The sequence below is a fragment of the Carettochelys insculpta genome, chromosome 10 (assembly GCF_033958435.1).
Source record: "Carettochelys insculpta isolate YL-2023 chromosome 10, ASM3395843v1, whole genome shotgun sequence".
Taxonomy (NCBI): Eukaryota; Metazoa; Chordata; order Testudines; family Carettochelyidae; genus Carettochelys; species Carettochelys insculpta.
The window spans coordinates 21988247-22009581 of NC_134146.1; the positions used below are offsets into that span (position 1 = coordinate 21988247).

Below are 21335 nucleotides of genomic sequence, written 5' to 3' on the forward strand. Positions count from 1 at the left end.
TGTAGAACTCTGCTTACAAATAAATTCTGGAGAGCAGGACTCTTCACGCTGCCACACTTAGAACCCTCACCACTTCCTCTATCTCACAAAGATGGCAAGGAAAAGGAGATACTAATCTAGTCATATTTCTATCAGAAAGTGGAAAAAGTCAGTGCAGCTGGTGCATAAGGGTGGTTCCCTTTTGGTGAGGTTCATTTAAAAACAAAAGTTTTGAATGTATTACCTACACATGATGGCAAAGGGTGGATGTGGGAAAAGGAGGATGACACCAGTGGTTTCCATGTGCTGGGATTTTGCAATTTATATACCTATCTCATAGAGCTAGAAAGGACCTTGCATTCTTAGCAGGATCTACCAGCATTGCTAACAGATTTTCTTTCTTTAAATCTGTTTGCCCCAGATTCCTAAATGACCCCCTTGAGGACTGAACTCACAACCATGGGTTTAGCAGGCCAATGCTCAAACCACTGAGCAATCCCTCCCCACTTATAGGTATATGAAAAAGGCAACAGGCTTCCTTCCCTACATTTCTGAGGAGATTTAAGGCTTATCTTACATCTCAGACACACTTAAGATATTAGTTTTCCTGGTACTAATAATATATTTTATATTTTTAGTTTTCTAAAATCTACAGAGAGGTGTTAAAATCTTTTTAAAGCCTAGTGCTTGAAAGAATCTTAACCATGGTGCTGCTAATATGCCTTCATAAAAGGACTGTGGATGGTTACATGCTTAGAGCTTGATCATATAAAAACTGCTTTAAATTTGTGCAAAAAAAAAAAATCCCTCAAAGGGCTAAATAGTTTAGCCTCAATTGAGTGCAATAGATGTTGAGCGCACCAAGTCTGATATCGGACTAGTCTTAAGTGAGGCTTTTGCCCACAGTTTTTTCCTCATTTTTTTTAACAGATAGGATTTGAAGATGACGAAATATGATCCACACACATGCTAATACACTGGTTCACCAGTTACCTTTTTTACTCAAATATATGCAGAACATTAATTTTCAATTACCTTTGTTATAAGATAACCTGCCCAGGTTGCTGACCATTCTGCAAAATTGTTGCCTAATTTGCTTAAGTAAATTGGCTTCTTCATCTTGGACCAGTTTATAGCCTTCTGGTAACTCTTGTACCTGTAATTTATAAAGTCAAATTCACTAAACACGTATCGTATTCCTATGTGGAAAAAAGGAAACACAGTGCACAAGTAACCAGAAAGAGCTGAAGTTAACTTCTATGGATTTATGAGAATCAAAAAATGTCATACAGTTTGTAAAAAGGCTTGAATCCTACTGGAGTTCATACCTGTACTTCAATGAAAAAAAAAAAAAAAAGAGACAAGTATGATTTCATGAAAGTTTTTAAAATCTCCCTTTGTGGACAAAGTACCAGACCTGAATGTGCTATGTGTGCACAGAATGTTTTTTCTTTGTGATATACAGGCTACTGTGCTTTTAAATGCTCAAGAGTTTTTAAATAATCAAGTGAGAAACAAGTCAGCATGCAGAAAGAAAAGAGCTATATTTGTGTATTTGTTATGATGATTGGCATGCAGATAAACAAAACCAAATCACTGATAAATTGGAGAAAGATTTAGTCTGAAAACTGTAATCCAAAGAAATCTGAATTTATCTGTTTTTATTTTAAATGACACGTACCGCGTATTTAGGTGAGGTTCTAGGATCTCCTGAACATGCTCAGGAAACCGTCTCCAAAGTCTGGAGCCTGGACAGTCAGTGTTTGTCTCTCTGCAGTCATAGATGGATAGCAATTCCTAAAAAGGTAATTAGCAGAAAAACTACCTTTTAAAATTGCAAATTACTCAGAATTCTAATGGCCATATGGGATTAAAGAGTTAAAAATGCTGACAGTGTACTGAATCACATAACAAGCCCACCAGTATTTTAAGGGAAATATTAGAAAGGTTAATTATATAAATGGTTATTTAAACTGTCAGTTGTACAGATTCTGCATTTCAATACAACAAAAAGATAAGTCAATAATACAAACAGGTGATCTAACAAACATGGTTGTCTTACCTGAATGGCATACGCTGCCGAATCTTGAGCACGGACGTTATCAGCATAAGCCATGAATGCTCTGGTTAGTTCCATTAATAATCCATGGGCAAAATTTGGATCTTCCACTCCAGCCTCAGTAACAAAAAAAAAGTCAAATTTATTTAAGAAGTTGGTAACTCGCTCAGGTAAGAACTTTAGTCTATCGCCTTGGGAATCCAGTTTCAATTTGGGGGTCAGATATTCAATGATATCTGGACCCTCAACAGACTCACAAATAGGAGGGTGACATGAAGATGTCCTACTCCTTATTGAATGACCATCAAGATATATTTGGCCCACAAGTCACATTCATTTTCAAAGGAATTGGAGGACCTAACTCCCTTAGGCCCTTTAGAAAATCCAGACAGAAAGAAAACAAAAAACAAAACAAAACAAGGGCTATGTCTACACTTGCCCCATTCTTTGAAAAAGGCATGGTAATCAGGCTGATGGGGGATTACTAATGAAGTATTGTGATGAATATACAGAACTTCATTAGGCTTATTCTCCCCCGTGGCTACATGGCATGCAGGCACCTGGAAGTTTGACACTGCATATTCAGCACATCACTTCATTAGTAATCTCCCATCAGCCTGATTATCATGCCCCCTTCAAAGAAGGGGACAAGTGTAGACATAGCCAATGAAATATACAGTGAGAGAATAAAATTTTCCAGTTTCTGGGGAAATGGGCGGAAAAGGAGTTGGTGCATGATCTTAATCCCAAATTGTACACATTACAAGACTACTATAATACTAATAGGCTTGTAAGTCTCTATGGAGCAACCCCAAGTTTGGAACAGCAAGCACGTTGAGGACTGAGGTACTTTGAGAATGTTTTGGTGACCATTGCCCACATGACTAACTCAAGCTGGTGCTATTAGTCCTTCAGTTCTTTGAGTAGTAAATTCATTCCAAATTCATGCTCCAATCCTGAAATGTGCAGAGCATACACTGAACTCAGCACCTCTTAGCGTTTAGCCCTAAATGAAGTGCTTGAACAAGTCTTAGCTAATGGCATTAGTCATTACAAAAATCACCATAAAATATAGCACAAATGTAAATAATTACTCCTGGAAGTAAGCTACTGACAAAGAAAGGTTACTGTTGGCTACATTTGAGATAGCAGTTCTTTACAAACTACCTGCACAACAGCTGTCTATACTGTTCAGCATGAATTACTCTTAAGAGCTTAACTTTCTGGAAATTTCCCCACCTACAAATTATGTATTTTACAATGAAGAAATTCATATTAAAACAAAAACATACACTCCATATCCATTCTACTTCTATTAATCCATATTATTGATTTTAATGTTCATTCGCAATCTTCACATCTCATATTTAGTCATAAATGTTACAAAATGGTGTCTTATGACTCCCGTTAATGTTACCCAGACCTTATCATTACGTTCCTCTGTAAGACTTTATAAATGCAGCCTTTGAAACCAACATTGCTCTGGACCTAACTGTTTTCTGACAGTAAGAAATGTTCACGTGTACAATAAAATACTCACTTTTCACCACTGTTTTGAAAAAAAGTACTCATTTTTTAAAACTGAATTATAAACTGATTTAGTCTCTCAAGAACATTACTGTAAATGTTTTAAACAGCTTGCTGTGAAGCCATCTGGAACGAGTACTGATGTACTTTTACTCTGAGTGAATTAACAAACTTGGTGCTTTTAATTTGTGCCATTCTGCAACATTTTATTAGCCAACTATTTAATTCAATGCAACACTTCTCTTACTGAAGTTTTAGAAGTTCACAGTTTCATGAGAGAAACTCCAGTGTAATACTCCTTACCACAAATGTAAAACTGTTTCCTTGGGTTTCACTTGTTGAGAAGTCCAGTCTACCTGGATCTATGGCTCCCAGCTCACCTAAACATTCTCCACAAAGTAGTCGGGCCTGAGAATTTGCATCCTGACAGCCAATTAAAAGAACAGTCACCAACTGGGAGATGACTGGCTCCACAGTTTCACTGTCTGTTGCATATTTTATCAATTTTTCCTAAAAAATGAAAGAAAAGAAAATAACAAATAAACATAAATGTGGCTATAGCAAAATGTATTTCATGGGACACAACAGTAAAAGATTCTTTCCTCCATATTTCACCATCCACTAACCCTTATGTTTGTCATCTCCTGCATTTACTATTTAATTTGCAACTCAACTCTTGAGTCACGTCCCTGTAACTCTTACCCGCATCGGAAGAAAATGGAAGTGATTATGCGAATAAGGGTCACAGGATCTGGCCCTCAGTTTCTCTCTTATTGGATTATCTATAAAGAATCATATACATCTATGGTACTACAGAAACAAATAGTTTATTTGCATGGGGTAGGACATGGCATAAGGTCCAATGCCTTCTTAGAAAGTTTGCTTCCAATTCATTACATTATTTTAAATCTTATTCTTACCTATTTAATTTCATGAAATTACTGTTAACCACACCACTGTATATAATTACAGGAAGGATTTGTTCTAAAGAGAAGTAACACAGCACAATTTTCCACCACAAAAGACCTCTTCTCTGACAGACATTTATTAACGTATCAACACAACAAAAGTCATAATACACAAAAACAAATTAATCTCTTATGGGGTTTCAAAAATAGAAGAAATGCCTTGATATTATTCATGCCCATCTGTAAATAGTTCTGGCATTAGTAACTATATGTGGAAATACATTCTGTCATCCACCAACCACCTTTTTACCTGTACGTGTGCACAATATGGTTGATTTAGGAAATGCAGCAAATTTTTTCTTTAAATTTTCTCCAAAAAGGTTGCAAGAAATGAATGACTGACACAATATGGGTAGGATCTGAGGCTAAACAATGAAAGAACAAGTTAAGAATTACTGAAGCTAGGATGGTGGTCTTCACTAGAAAATTAGGTTGACTTAATTACATCACATGGGGCTTGAAAAATCTACAGTCCCCAAGAACAGTTACAATGGATTAAGTACGTGTACAGACACTGATAGGTTGATGGCAGACTTCTTTCACCAACTCAACTACCACCTCTCAGGGAGATGGATTACCTTTACTAACAGAACAACTCTTATCAGCATAGGGAACGTCTGCACTGAAGTATTACTGTGATACAGCTACAACTACAATGTTTTAGCACTTAAGCACTTATGTGGATGAAAGTAGTTTTCTTGTCATAGTACCTCCCCAGAGGCAGTAGGTAGGTTGATGGAAGAATTTTTCTGTCAGCCAAGGGACCACAGATAGGTGGAAATGCCCAGAAGAGAGGGAAAAGCAACTCTTTGAATGGAAGGACTAAGACCCAATCTCCAAATCAGGAGATGACAAGTCTCCATCTGCTGACTATGGTGGTGCTGCTACCATTATTGCTAGAGACTGGTGCCATGGTGGTAATGTCCACATTGTGGTGAACACAGCTAGTTTTCTGTTTTGAAGGTGCAGAAGGGCACAGCACTGGACAATGGTAAGATCCAGGGGGTTCCCTCCTGTCTGCCAGCACTAATAACGTTGAGTCCTGAAGTGCTGGCAGTTCCAATAGTGACACTACAGGTCTTTGGCAGCAGCAAACACCTCCCTTGAGGTTGTCATCGAGATAGTATCGGTACCTTGCTATGCTGCAGATGTAGATGACTTCTAGTATACAATCTGCATAAGTTCCAGCATCAAGGGTGCCAACTTCTCTAGTGCTGAAGAAAAGGAGTGTTTTGGCTGAGATCAAATCTAACTCTGATTCCCATGCCTGGCGATCTTTGGTGGCAGGGATCACCCCTTTTGGCAGACAGTTTCTTATGCCTTTTTCCAAGTTATGGGGCTAGTGTTCAGTGCTAGGACTCTGGTGCAGTAGGAGAAGCACTTGTTTCTGGGGCATTCAGTGTCACTTCTGACCAATGGAGGCCTCAACGTCACTGCCATGAGGAGGAATGGCCTCCGAACCCTTTTTTTACACAAGGCTTAAAATCCTTGCAGACTTGGCAATGACCCTCAGTGTGAGCTTCCCCCAGGCTCCTTAAGCAGTTTGAGAGCAGTTTCCTTGGGTGCACACCTTCCGTGTAGGGCTTAAGCCATAGTACATGCCATGGCACCATGGAATGGATAAGAACTCCGCTAAAACCTAAAGTTGCAGAACTTCACTACAATGAGCTAAAATTGACTACAATTCTGTTGGGAAAGGAGGTAACGGCTAACACTAAGAGATCCTTGTTTTTGCAAGCTAGCTGTTCCAGCAACCATCTGTCACATGCAGTAAGATGGAACAGAGAGTGTAGGTGTTTTGTACCAGTACTATTGTCACGCAACAGCAGAGTTTGCTTGAACTACTGCAGAAAAATATTCTGGCAACTGTGCTCAGGGCTTGGCACATGCTTAGAGTGGAATACACATGTGCAATCTCTCTAAGAAGAAAATTGGGGATGTCTAGTCTAAGAGAAGACAGAGGTCTGAGCGTTTGGCAAGAGTCTTTGTTTTCAAGTATACAGAAAGTAGTTATAAGGAGGAGGGCCATAAAATTGTTGTCCTTACCCACTGTGTACAGGACAAGAAATAATGTGCTTAAATTACAGCAAGGGAGATTTAAGTTACACATTAGGAAAAATTTTCAAGCTGTAAGCGTTGGTAAACACTGGAACAAATTACCACATAGGTTGTGAAATCTCTGCCATTGGAGGCTTTTAAGATCAGGCTATACAAACTCCTATAAGAGATGGTTTAGATAATATTTAATCCTGTCTTACTGCAGGGGGTAGGCTTGATGACCTATCAAGGCTCCTTCCAGTCCTACATGTCTATGATTCCACAATGAGCCCAAGAGCAGACATCTTCATATTACGTTTTAAGAAAACTTTTTGTTATGAGGGGGTGGGAAGGTAAGGAAGAAGAAGAAAGAAATTCTACATTTGAGAGTTAGAAATTGATACTGGTCAATGATGGATCTGTTAATGCAGCCTGCTAAATCAGCGAGTGCTTTAAAGAGAGAACAAAGAAGCAGACTACTTTTACAAGTAACAGCCCCATTACAAAATCCCTTTTCAGCTCTTGATTGACTTATTTTTTGCAATGCTGAGCAAGCACCAAAGGAAGAGAACGTTTTAACTAGTACTGGTTCAGCAAGGATTCCACACACAGAGTCTGAAAACCCTGTTAGAAGAGAAAGTTAGATGAGAACCTAACACTTCACACATTCTAAAGCCCAGGAACATCTGTATTGGTAAACTGAGGAGAACACACAGTCACTTCATCTATCTTGCTGCTAACCCCAAGAGAAAAGAGCATCCCAAGATAAAGGAAAATTATACAGTTGGTCCAAACAGCACCATTAGTTCATCTTTAAGTGCATTCATCATAAAAGCTTTGTATACCTGATTTCTATACAAGGTTTCTTTCAGGCTGGTCAGTGCATGGATACGAACATCAACATTCTCATGCTGAATAGCTTTCATGGACAGCAGAAGTACTGCCTGTAGGTCTGTGCTTTTGGAGGACTCCTGGATAAAAATAAACAACATATAATACAATCATTATCCACACCAGGAGACTGGTTACAGTGCACTTCAAAAACATGAGAAACTGTACACTAGCAACCTTTAAAAGGGTAAGTCTCCTAAACCCAGATCACTACCCCATAGTTTTTTGTTCAGTGTGGGAGAAAAACAAAGTAACTGAGTTCTCATAAAAGGTGTCATACTGACAGAAGATTTTTAGCTTTATTTTCTTTTAATTTAGAACACTGAAGAGCTCTAATGCACAGGCTGAGCACCCTGCCAAAAATTTAGCATTACCAAATGAAATACTCTCACTCCTCCTACCAAACAGTAACTCTTCATACAGGTACTACCCCCTTCCCCTCCCCACAATCTTGTAATGCTTCCCCAAGGCCAGGCAAAAGAACCAGTCCCTGCAATGTGCCCTGCAAGTAACAAATTTTGGGCTCTCTTAGATCAAGGGCAAACAGGCATTCCAAAAAGTAATGGTTTTCTTTACACTAGCCATCATTACAAGATGATATATTATAGGGACCAGTTTAGGATTTCATATTCTGAAGTGGTAGCTATTCTGACAGGTTTTCATTAATATAACCTAAGCCGGTAAGGAGCAATATATTTTGAAGATAATTAAGAATATTAAACAAAGCACATAAGAGACAGGTATACAGTTAATTAAAGAAATATTTAAGATACAGTTAATCACTGAAATATTAACTCTCACACTACACTAGGAATGTACTGTATCAAGAGAATCTGGCTCTTTCGTGTGATACACTTTACCAAGTTTTCCTTAATCTGTGGTAGTCTCATCTCCATTGTACAGATGTGCATGCATGTAACTTTAGTTTCCTTAACATCAGAGAATCATGGCAGAGCTAGAAACTGAACCCAGTATTCTCTCTACGTTTCCAGTCTCCTGCTCTGTCTAAAGGATAATGCTTCATTTCAATTAAAATAATGACACATGCATATATTTACATTTTCACTTTATTAGCCTGCTATTTTGTGAACATACATTCTTTTCAAAGAGACCCACAATGACTGGGGTTTTCAAAACAGTCTAAGGCAGCGGTTCCCAACCTTTTCACTAGTGCAGACACCCAATCACCCTGCCCCTCAACTGTTCACAGACCCTCATCAAAGCTAATTCTATCACTAGGTACACTTCATTAAATGAAAAAGGAAACCACAACATAAACATTCGAACAGCAATTAATAACATTATTGGAAGATATTTAATTTAAAAATAATAATAGATTGTAACTTTGCAGTTTATTTAAAACTTATTTTCCATGACCATTTTTATTTGTCTTTTCTTTTTTTTCCCCCCCCCCAGACTCCCCACCCTGCAGTAAGGACCCAAGGTTGGGAACCACTCGTCTAAGAGATTTAGACACATATCATCTTTTAAATTAAATGTAAGGGAAGCTGTGTTAGCAAAATTCTCTAGATTGCTTTGAAAAAAACTCACCAATAATATATCTCCAGCATAAAATACAATACAGTATTGCCACGTCTTGGTTTAGGTCATGAATTCTTTCAGTACATAAAAATAATAAAGCTATACCTTTCTATATTCTTGAAGGACTATTTGAATTTCTTTTAGATCAGGATGGTCAGGCAGAAAATATATTTCATGAAGAAAGTCTTGTACTGCATCTCTAGTAATTTTTAAGAAAATATTACAGAGAAAGAAATTAGTAGCATTTAAATTTGGGTCAGAAACTTTTACAGTCCCATCAAAATAAAATAATAAAATGTAGTAGCAATAGAACAGAGATTTGGTATGAAGTAGGACAAAACGCATTCAATATGTTGGAAATGAGATTTTGTTTAACTAGTTAACCTAATTAACAAAACAAATACATTTACTTCTCAGGCTACAGGACTTCATCTGAAACAATACTGTTCTTTCCTCATTCCATAATCAACTTCATCTCTTAAAAGACAATCCTTTCAAAATGTGGGAGGACATTAACTCCTCCATCAGTTACTCAGCCCCTCTTGAGATACAGCTACACTGCACTGTTTCCAGGTCCCTTAGACAAATACACACTACCTCTGCTTAAGCTAGTGTGCTAAAAATAATTGCGTAGCCAGCAGTAGCATGGGTGGTGCCTCAGACTAGCTGTTTGAGTATGTACCAAAACCAAGTAGATTAGAGTGTACTCAGACAGCTAACCTGAGACATCACCTGTGCTACCCCTGACCAACTGCTACTTTAGAACAGCTGGCACAAAGCTAATGCTCGTTTCCTCACCAAAGCAGGGAAGCACACTCTCCAGATGAACTGTAGATAATAGGGATGTTACAGGTTAACCGGTAATGGCTGGAACAGGCACCTGTCTGGCAAGGGCAGGAGGTTGCTCCAGCCCCAAGGGGCTGCACAGGTGGGGGACATTCCAGCATGGCCTGAGCAGCCCCTGACTGCAGAGGATGGGGGAGAGGAGATGTTCTGGGGACGCCTCTCCAGCCCAGCCAGGCAGCCCCCCAAATAATTGATTAACTGGTTGAATGGTAGATTTACCTACCGTTCAACTGGTTAATCAATTAATGAGGATTTTACCACCCTAGTAGGTATACCCTCAAAGTGGTACAGCTCTGCTTGAACTGGGAAAGGGGTGAGAATAATCTAGCTTTGTTTGGGAGCCACTTATTACATTCACTGCTGGGAAAAGGCACATAACACAAACATACTTACCCACAGATTAACAGGGCTACCCCTCTGAGAATATTTACCCAATATGAGCTAATATATCAAACCAATGTTATCCAGCTGTTGCTTAACCTATACTTAATCATCACTGATATCCCTGTCTTGGGTTACAAAGCCCTACATATCACAGCCACTTCCACTTCCTCTGCACCACACCATAGCCATTGTATTCAGTAGGGATGCTGAGCTTTTTGGAGCCCTTTAAAATACATGGGCAAAACAAGATTATTAGCATCAGAAGAAGGTTCTTTGCTGCCACTTCCAAAGACCAAAACAGTAAATTATAAAAGCTAAATATCAAAATGTATATTGTAAATAATTACATGAAAATAAAAACTATGATTAAAGGGATGTAATTAAGTTTGCACAGTTCAGCACTCAAAAGTTACGAAGTGATAGAAATAAAACCCATCTTAATTTAGACCATTATGCCACAGTCTTTAATTAATTATCACTCTCCCCCCATACAACATTTAGCACACAGATTAGATGTCATGAAGAGAATGAAGCAGATGAAGCACACAGTTATGCAGCGTGAGCAAAAGCATTAACTACCTTAAAAAAGGAGAATACAGCTGACATCCACTGTGGACCAACTACTAAAGGAGAATGAGTAAGCTCCACAGGCAGTAACTGCCATATTTCACATGCAACAATTCTTGACTAAGATTTTGAAGACTTTTTCTAAAATGCAGTACAGTTAATCACTAAGACTTGAGTCTATCATGTTTGAGACCTGTATTCTATTTCCAGTTTGCATGACCTCTCAGTCAGCTATGAGGGCATACTCAGTAACCTGGTTGTAAACCTAACATTAGAACAAACAAGCCTTTGGTTCTGAGCCCAGCACAAACTTCCCCTTAGTCCAAGGGCAGTTTGATGAGGAAACCAGCACTCACCACATGACCGCAATTGTTGCAGTATGACAAGACAAAAGAATACAGCCAAGACAGTGGGCCCATGTACATGCTGTGCTAATGGAATTGTTGATGGATTCTGGCAACAAGCCAGGATCAAGCCCTATTAAGAAATACACATTTAAGAAAATGGTAATCTTTCAACAGTTTGGAATGTAAAATTATGAGAATTTGCTAAGGCATCTCATCGGATCATTCCCCAACAAATTTCACAGTCACAATGCACATGCAAAATATTTCCTCTCAATACCTGTTCTCAACAATGAGAAAATAAAATATTGCTGCAGTTTCTTTTGGCTGGACATGCATGAGAGGCAACAAAGCTACTATCACATGACTGAGTAAGGAGCCAAGGTAAATATGATCCAGGCATCGAACAAAACAGTCCCATGACCTAAACAAAGAGGAAAAACAACAAAAAATAATTATGTTCTGCATTTGGGCATTTTAAGCAAATCATGAGATGCAAACACTAAGTATTTTTAAAATGTTAGTTTCATGAGCATAAAAATACATCAGAACACCTGTACACAGAATTTTAAGTTGCTATCTGATTACATTGTCAATTCACCTGCAGCATAGCTCTGGGAAGTCATCTTTGTATCTTAAGCCTGTTCTCAGTGTAGTCATCATCTTCACTCTCACTGAACTGATATGTTTGGAACCCATGAGTTTCATTAAAGTCATCAAACTGCTTAATGCCTAAAAATTAAGGAAAGCTCTCTTGAAAACTGCAGATATTTTAAATTAACTATATAATGAAAAAAATAAAAACTGTTACATTAAATTTTGTCCATAATTTGCAGCAGAAAGTTTTATACATTTGTTACATCTTCAGCTGACTTAATACTAATTTAAAACTTTACTGTACAAATTAAAAATGCCTCCCATTTCCTTTAAACCATTAAAGCAACTTGCAATTAAAGAAACTTCTAAATTCATACTGAATTTATATATAACAGTGTCTTGATCAACTGTAATAGTAAGGCTGCTGAGTAAAGGTCTCTTTGATCTGAAAAGATTGCAGTAAAATGGGGCTAGCCACCATACAGAGAATTTGTATCTGAATTTGGAATCCAGTTTCATTTTAGTTACTCAGCTAATTATTTAGCATTTGAATTCATCACTGTACTGATTGTCTGAGACTCCTATATGTGTTATCACCACCACTTCAGAAAATTTCCATTTCAGAGCTTTCTTGAGTATCTTTTTGGCTGCTCAAAGTAACAGATGTTGTCACCAACCTGACATAGTCTTCCCAGCAATGAATACTGCAATTGTTGATGAAAAGCTTTTACTGCTGCCATCCCTCCTTACAGCTTATGGTTATAACTACAACATAGTTCATAAGGAGATCGCTCTGCCTAATAGCTTTTTAGGACTTATGAGGGGGTACAACCTCATTCCAGTGAGTGAAACCTAACAAGCCTTTCTGGGCTCAGTCAGCAATAACCAGGAATATCTACAAAGGTTTGCTCTGTCTGGGGAGAAAAAGCTTAAAAAAGGAAAGCCTGCCACAGGAAGGGGTGATGGCTAGGGTGAAAGTTGCTGTAACTCAAAAGCCGCGTCTACATGTGCCGGATACTTCAAAGTAGCCGCGCCAACTTCGAAATAGCGCCCGTCACAGCTACACGTGGCGGGCGCTATTTCGAAGTTGACATTGACGTAAGGCGGCAAGACGTCAAAGTCGCTATCCCCATCAGGAGATGGGAATAGCGCCCTACTTCGACATTGAACGTCGAAGTAGGGAACGTGTAGCCGTTGCGCGTCCCGCAACATCGAAATAGCGGGGTCCGCCATGGCGGCCATCAGCTGAGGGGTTGAGAGACGCTCTCTCCAGCCCCTGAGCTCGATGGTTGCCGTGTGCAGCGGCCCCTTAAAGGTCCCCGCCCCCTGCCTTCCTGTGCAGGAAGCTGAGAGCGCGTGCAGGCGGCAGCCCAGCCACACGGCCAGCCTGCACGCCCCTCTGCAGCCACAGAAACCCCCCCGCCGCTGCAATGGCCGCCCGCCAGCCCCCCAAGAGCCCCCAGGGCACCCCCCAAGGGGAGCCAGGGCGCCCAGCCTGGCAGCCAGGCTGGGGAACAGCAGCGGGGCCCCCTCCTGGACAGAGGCCGAGCTTCGGGACCTGCTGGGGCTCTGGAGTGAGGAGGTGGTGCTCCAGGTAATGGGGAGCAAGAGGCGGAATGCGGATGCATTCGCTCAGCTGGCCGAGGGCCTGGCCGCCCGGGGTCACCCTGCCCGCACTCCTGACCACATCAGCAGTAAGGTGAAGGAGCTGCGGCAGGGTTACGCCCAGGCCCAGGATGCAGCCAGACGATCTGGGGCCGCCCCCGTCACTTGCCCCTTTTACAGGGAGCTCAGGGCCACCCTGGGCCCCCAGCACACCTCCTCCCCTCCGGCCACTCTTGATACCTCGGCCGATGAGCCCCAGCAGGCCCCAGAGGCAGAGTCCGCCCCGGAGGTAAGCCCCGCACCCCAGGGGCCCCCCAGGAGCCCATCCCTGGGACGCTGGAGAAGGAGGAGGGGGAGTCCTCCTCCAGTGACGTGGGGCTCCAAATAATCCTGCCGTCACGGAGCTCCAGCAGGGCGCCCGCCCACCGGGTGTCCCCCGACCGTGGGAGCGGACCATCAGGTATGTACCTCTCCTGGTGCACACCCCTGGGGTTGATGGGCGGGGGTAACAAACATGACCAGGGCCCTCCACATGCCCAGATGACCACGGCCCCAAGGACAGCAGTGGCATGTCCCTCACAGGAGTGCATCAGCCCGTCCCCCCAGCACAACAGTGCCATGCCCCATCCCTGGGGGTGGGGGGAGCGAAACCTAGGGTCCCCCAGGGGGGAGGGGGTGGGACACCCATCAGCAGAAGCAGCATCTCTCGGGGACGGGGATGGGGAACCAGCAACAGAGGGGTGGGGGGACAAGGGCCACGGCTCGGGGCCCACACTAATGGCTGTCTCCACTCTTCTTCCCCCCGTGTTCTGCAGCTGCACCATCGGAAGGACTGGAGAGCGCCAGCGAGGTGTCAGTGGTCCCAGAGAGCCCACCGGGGCCATCACTCCAGGCCAGCCCCTCGGCAGAGCACCAACCGGCCCCAGGTCGGGGACGACGGCAGAGCCAGCACCACCCACGGACGGCGATGGACCCCCAGCTGCTGGCGATCCTCCGTCGGTAGCTGGAGGTCTCCAAGCAGCGCCTGTGGGTGGACGAGCGGCACCTCCAACTACAGGAGCAGGCACTGACCTGGCGCCAGGAGGCATGGGGGGCCTTTATGCGCACCTTCGAGCACATCGCGGACTACCTGGCCCCCCCATGCCGCGCTGGCCGCCACTCTGCCCGCCCTGCCTGCTCCACCCGCCGCTCCACCCGCCGTCGTACCGCCATCTGCCACCGAGGGCCGTGCCACCGAGGGGAACCTGGGGCCAGCTGACACCCGCCGACCATATCTACCAGTCTGCCTTGCCCCCAGCCAGCCCCAGCCAGCGCTGAGGCCGAGGCGCAGGTCACGGCCGCCCACCCCCAACGCTGGACATTAGGGGGTGTGGGGCCCAAGACGTGGCCCCCCCCCGCTTTGTATATATCTCCTTCAGTTATCATCTTTTGTAAATAGTTTGTATTAGACCCCTGTTGTTATGCTGATACCTGCCCCCCCATGTAAATAGTTCTCCCCTTCCTTGTCTTCCCCTTTTTTTATTTTCATCTTATCTTATTTATTATATATATATATATATATATATATATATATATATATATATATATATAAAATATTTATTTTGCTTGTAAATAGTTAGTTATGATAATAATAAGAGTTCAACATATATTCTGGTTTGACGAACAAATGTCTGTTTTTATTTGCAAGAAAAGTGTGGGGGGTGTGCTCTTGGGTGCTCTGTGGTGTGGGCGTAGGGTCAGTGAGTGTTGTAGAGGATGGGGGGGGGGTGCAGTGGGGGGCCTGCCAGCGTTCACCCTGCGGCCTCATCGAACTGGGCCCGCAGGGCCTCCCGGACCTGGGTCCCTTCAGGGTCCACCTGGCGACTGGGGGCAGTGGGTGGCTGCACATAGGCCCTGCCAGTCTCCACAGCCCAGCCCTGAACAAATGCCTCCCTCTTGCTCTCGACGAGGTTGTGGAGGGCGCTGCACGCGCCCACAATCTGGGGGATGTTGGTGGGGCCTGCATCAAGGTGGGTGAAGACACACCTCCAGCGCCCTTTGAGGCAGCCAAATGTGCGCTCCACCACCTGGCGCGCGTGGTTCAGGCGCATGTTGAAGCGCTCCTGGCTGGCTGACAGGTGGCCCGTGTAAGGGTGCATGAGCCAGGGCCGGAGAGGGTATGCCGCGTCTGCGATGACGCAGAGGGGCATGGTGGTGTCCCCCACAGGGATCTGCTGCTGGGGGATGAAGGTCCCCACCTCCACCTGGCAGCACAGGCCTGAATTCCGGAATACCCGGGTGTCGTGGGTGCTGCCAGGCCAGCCCACATATATGTCCAGGAAGCGGTCCCGGCTGTCCACCTAGGCCTGGAGGACCACTGAGTGGTAGCCCTTCCTGTTTAAGTAGCATCCTCCACTGTGCTCCGGGGCACGGATGGGGATGTGGGGTCTCATCCAGAGCCTCGAAGCAACTGGGGAAGCCCAGGGTGGCAAACCCCGCGATGGTGGCATCCGGGTCCCCAAGCCACACGAGCCTGTGGAGGAGCAGGGCGTTGATGGTGCGGACGACCTGCAGGGGAAGCACATAGGAGACCACCAATGAGGGGTGTGCAGCGTGTGTGTGGCCCTCCTCTGCCAGGGCTCCCCTCCCCTCCCCTGCCAGGGCTGCCTCCCCCTCCCCCTCCCCCCGTGGGTCCTCTTACCTCTATGAGGACAGCCCCGACGGTGGCCTTGCTGACGCCAAACTGCTGGCCCATGGATCGGTAGCTGTCTGGAGTAGCCAGCTTCCAGACAGCGATGCCGACCCATTTCTTGACGCTGAGGGCACGCCGCATGAAGGTGTCCTGGTGCCTCAGTGCGGGGGTGAGCCACTGGCATAGCTCCAGAAATGTCTGCCAGCTCATGCGAAAGTTCTGGAGCCAGCGGTCGTCATCCCACTCTCCGAGCACCAGCCACTCCCACCAGTCGGTGCTCATGGGGTAGCTCCACAGCCGGCGGCATGTGCGGCCGGGGGGCGGGCGGTAGGGGCTGCAGTGTTTGGGGTTGCTTCCTCCTCCCCTGTGGGCAGCTCCTCCTCTGTGGCTAGGATGTGATCAGCTGCCTCCTGCATGGCATCAAGCAGAGCGAGCACTGCTCCTGCAGGAGCGGCTGGGTGGACGTCTGGTTGCTGCTGCTGCTGGGGGTCCATGACTGCGTCGCCCGAGGTGTGCGTGCCTATGGCTCTGCAGACCGCATGCTGTGCAGGCTGAGTGTGTCTGGGAGGGGCCCTTTAAGGGAGCGGCTAGCTGTTCCCCCGGAAGCGTTAGTCTGCCCTGTGACCCTGTCTGCAGCTGTTCCTGGCATCCTTATTTCGATGTGTGCTACTTTGGCGTGTAGACGTTCCCCTGCAGCGCCTACTTCGATGTGGTGCTGCCCAGCTTCGACGTTGAACATCAACGGCACCAGCCCTGGAGGACGTGTAGACGTCATTCATCGAAATAGCTTATTTCGATGTAGCGTTCACGTGTAGAAGTAGCCAAAGACTGCAAGTGATAAGATTAGATCAAAAATAAGGAAAAGAGTCACTGGATCTTGTGACTCTGAGATTTCACTGACCAAGTTTAAAGTGGGACTGACACAAAAGGAGGGGCTGGAGGCAGACTCTAACCCTAATTAAAGACGTTATATCTGCATATATCCTTAAAGAAGTGACAAAAAGACTGATTACGCCTTTGTCTCTTTTATTCTGATTCTCCCACCCTGAGATGAGGTAAAGAAAAAAATATTTTATTCTGTTTTATTTAGAGAATTTCCTGTGCGCCACAAACAGGGAAGGACTCTGTTGGCAAACAAAATCATGGTCTGGGGAGGATTCTGGGTGAGGATTCTGGGGGGCACCACCCACCACAGGACACCAGACGAGAACTTCTATAGATGTTTCAAAACCTCCCATCCTCCAGTTTAGTACTTGAATGAATTCTCAGTAATTTAATAAAGGGAAATAGTCACATAAAAGTTGGGTCTACACGTGAGCACTCCGTCAAAAGGGTGAAAATTCACATGGGGAGGTCGAAATAGCGGCTGTTGAAAGGGAATGACTGCACACTAATAGCAGACTACCGTGACGATCCACCGTTTTGAAGGGCTGCTGCAGTCTTTCGAAAGGGAGCATCCACACAGCTGCAAGGTCTCCTTCAAAAGGGAGGCAGAAAACGCCACAGACGGGGTCCCATGGCTGACAAGCCCTTCCGGGGCCACAGTCAGTCACTCCCTTAAAGGACTCCTCCCTCCACCCCACCACCTTGCACAAGCTGAGTGCTGCCTAGCTGATTCCAGCCCGACAGAGCTCACCTGTGGCCCGGAATGGAGTCCCAGCAGCTGCTTCTTGCTGAGGACACTGTCTTATGGAGACCGTTCTTGCAGTGCTCTGCAGTGTTGCCACAGATGCCCTTCATTTACTCAAGTGGCTGAGTAGTCTCCCTTGGGCCATGAGACCCCCCATCCCAGGGCACTGCTGGGTCCCATCCCCCCCAGTGCCTCTGGACCCACTCCAGCAGCACCGACTGGTGGGAGCACCTGGTGCTGAGGGAGTGGAATGACAAGAGGTGGTCGTGGAACTTCCGCATGTTGAGGTAGACCTCTGATGAGATCTGCCACTGCTCGACCCCACACTCCAGCACCAGAACACGTGCATGTGGCCAACTCACCCTGGAGAAGCAGGTTGTAATCGCCATCTGGAAACTGATCACTCCGGACTCCTACTGCTCCACGGAACACCAGTTCAGGGTGGGCAAGGCCACTGTCAGAGCTGTTCTGATAGAGGTAAGGCAGGCCTGGGTCATACGCCCCCCCATGGGCGGGTGGTGGGGCTGGGGCGAAGGGAAGCCCTGGCTGCAGGGGGCAGGCAGCAGGCCCACCACGCCCTCATAGGAACACGTTCCCCTCTCCCCCCATTCAGGTCGTCAGAGCCATCAACGCAATGCTGCTGCACGGGATCATCCGCCTGGGGGATCCAGATGCCACCACCACAGGCTGCAAGTACCTGGGCTTCCCAAAGTGCTTCAGCACACTGGATGGCATGCACATCCCCATCCGCGTCCCGGCACACAGCACCATCCAGCATGTCAACAGAAAGGGCTACCATTCGGTGGTCCTTCAAACCCTAATGAATGCTAGGGGCTGTTTCACGGACATCTACATGGGCTGGGCCGGCCACGGCCACGACACCCAGGTCTTCCAGAACACTGGGCTCTGACGACGCATGGGGGCCAGCACATTCATCTGCCAGTGGGAGATCCCGTTGTGGGGGGAGTCAACACGCCACTCTGCATGGTGGCGGACGCGGCCTACCCCTCCAGCTGTGGATCCTGTGGCCATACATGGGACACCTACACCACACCAAGGAGACGTTCAACCAGCACCTCAACCACGCCTGCAAGGTTGTGGAGTGGGCCTTTGGGCACCTTAACGGGCGGTGGAGGTCAGAGTCCTCAATGTGCCCCAGGTGACAGGCGCCTGTTGCATCCTCAACAATATTGGGGAGGGCAAGGGGAATGTCTGTGTGCAAGAGGGGGCAATGCGGCCGGCGCTGGCTATGAGCAGCCAGGTGCCACCCCCATACTCCAGGCCCACCAGGATGGCCTCCACATTAGGGAGGTCCTCAGGCAGGCCTTTATGGATGGCTGCCTGTGACCTGCACCCACCCCTACGCACTTCCACCACCTGCCATCCCCACCACCACAACCACCCCCCCCAACACGGCCCCCACCAACACCACACCCGCCACCCACCCTCCCTCGCCAAGGAGCACAGCACGAGAGGGCATATGGAAAATAAACATTTATGCACAACTGAACAGTATGTGCAGCTATGTATAGGTGGGGAGGACAGATGATGCGGAGTGGGGTGGAGGGGCATCTAACCTGGAGGGGCAGAGGGGAGCTCATTCCAGGGCCAACGTGGTGGGCTGTAAGCCCCATCACCCCCCAGAATCCCCTGCTTCCCTGGGTGCTGGGTCCCCAGTGGGGCGGGGAGGGAGTGAGGAGCACTGGCAGGTAAGGCGAGGGAGGGGGCTTGGCAGGGGGTACAGGAGCAGGCCTGGCGTGGGGGCAGCCAGGAGGGCCAGGAGGTGGGAAACACTGGGCACATGGTCCTGGCACACTGTGCCGCTGCCCGCCAGGATGGTCAGCAGCCTCTCCCATGCCACTCTCTGCCAGTTCAGGTCAGCCTCTGCAAGCCACAGGTGCCGCTAAGCCACCTTGGCCTGGCGGCTGGCTGGGTCATCCTCTGCCTGGCGGGGAGTTCTCCAGCTGCGGCTCCGATGGCGCACGGTGGGGCCTGGCGGCCCTCAAAATCCACTAGGGGGCTCTCAGGGAGCAGGGATGGTGCTGGGCTTTCCCAGCCCACAGATGGAGCAGCTGTATGGAGAGAGCGACAGCGTGTCGGTAACATACTACGGCCTGGGGGAGTCTGGCCTTGGGCCGCCCCATCTCCCCACCCCACAGGCTGGGCATCCCATCTGATAATGCGGCGGCTGGGGGGCTTCTCAGACGAACGAGCCTTCCCAGCCTGTGGTGTATGGTCCCCGGGAGCTGTCCAGCCCCAATCAGCTGGCGGGCTACCATGGGTTGCCACGTACCACTGCGTGCCACAGTGTGCACAACCTGAGACCACTGGTCCTGTGTGCGGCCAGCTAGCCAGTGCATCGCACCCCCACCCCAACGGAGTGGATGTGTGCCCCACTCTGTACATACCTGAGGGTCCCTCAGTGATGTCCGGGGATGCCCAGCTCCCAGTTGCCCAGCTGGACAAGTGGGAGGGGATGTAGATGATCAGGTCCCCCTCCTTACTTGACTACTTGGTGGTGCCCTCGCCCTCTTGGGTCCTCAGTCCAGGCTGCAGCTCATCCGCTGACATAATCAAGGACCGCTGGGGGTGGGGAGCTGTCCCAGGGCCCCAGGATGCCCCAGAGCTCCCTGTATTAGGGGCAGGCAGCTGGGCTGCCTCAGAGTGATCCCATAGCCCTGGCGAAGTTCCTTTACTTTGGAGCATACTTGCTCTGCTATACGTTCCGGGTGGCCCCTCATCAAGAGGTCCTGGGCCAGGTGGGCGAATGCTTAAACACACATTTCAAGGAGGACCTCCTCCTCTTTCCAGAGGCCCAGGAGGTCCCTCAGCTCCTGCTCCACCCAGTAGGGGGCCCTTTTTTTCCCTTCCCCCCAGCCCCAGAACCCTGGGAGACCTGAGAGGGCTGGGGGGTCCCTGGGGCTCCCATGGGGGCTGTGTACTGGCCATCGTGGCCTGCTGCTCCTCCCAGGCTTCACACAGAGCGTGCAGCTGAAGCTCGTGCTGGGGCTGCTCCTAGCATGCTCTCAGCTTCCTCTCACAGGGCTCCTGCATGCGTGGTGCTTTAAGGATCACAGAGCCCTGCTGCTGCCAGCTGAAGCACCCCCGCACTCCAACTGACCAGCACCATGGCAGACACCGCTTTCAAAAGAGTGGGATGTGGAGCATCTACCTGTGTACTCTTTCACTTTAGTTTTTCGAAAGGGGACGATCTTCCTGATAGAGGATCGGGGTTTGGAGTTCAACGTCTGCACCCTGTTCTTCCGATTTTCTTTTGAAAGGAGGTGTTGCACATGCAGACGCTCCTCCCGTTCTCTTGAAAGAGGGCCACATATTTCGACATTTGGCACACGTAGGCACAGCTATAATGTTTTCTGAAAGCCCATAATGATTCTGTAACCATGCCATTACAAGAACATCACAACTAATTCTCTTCTCAAAATAAAAATAGTTTGCAACAGTCAGAATAAGAGCCATATACTTTTACCATTAGAGAATTCATAGTCATTCTTTATGTAGACTTTGGAAAACAATAACCAGAAAATTAGCAAGCTTCTCTTACAAAAGAACGGAAATAAAAATCCTCAAGTAAATATTCATTTGACTCTTTTCTTTTAAAGCTTCAATCTTCAGACATGGTTGTTAAGTTAAATAGTATAAATAGAATACGTACTATTTACATTTCACA

General features: G+C 46.7%; 1 protein-coding gene across 1 annotated transcript in view; it reads right to left on the reverse strand.

The window, feature by feature from the left end:
- The window catches only part of ATR (ATR checkpoint kinase), a 98404-nt gene that overhangs the window by 47510 nt on the left and 29559 nt on the right, over positions 1 to 21335 (reverse strand). Inside the window, exons 18-25 of the mRNA XM_075004354.1 lie at positions 11746 to 11876; positions 11425 to 11568; positions 9109 to 9202; positions 7416 to 7541; positions 3869 to 4075; positions 2042 to 2155; positions 1661 to 1776; positions 1015 to 1135 (exon numbers count right to left, since the gene is read on the reverse strand). Of these exons, the coding sequence (XP_074860455.1) occupies positions 1015 to 1135; positions 1661 to 1776; positions 2042 to 2155; positions 3869 to 4075; positions 7416 to 7541; positions 9109 to 9202; positions 11425 to 11568; positions 11746 to 11876 (1053 nt within the window). The remainder of the gene's footprint in view (positions 1 to 1014; positions 1136 to 1660; positions 1777 to 2041; positions 2156 to 3868; positions 4076 to 7415; positions 7542 to 9108; positions 9203 to 11424; positions 11569 to 11745; positions 11877 to 21335) is intronic.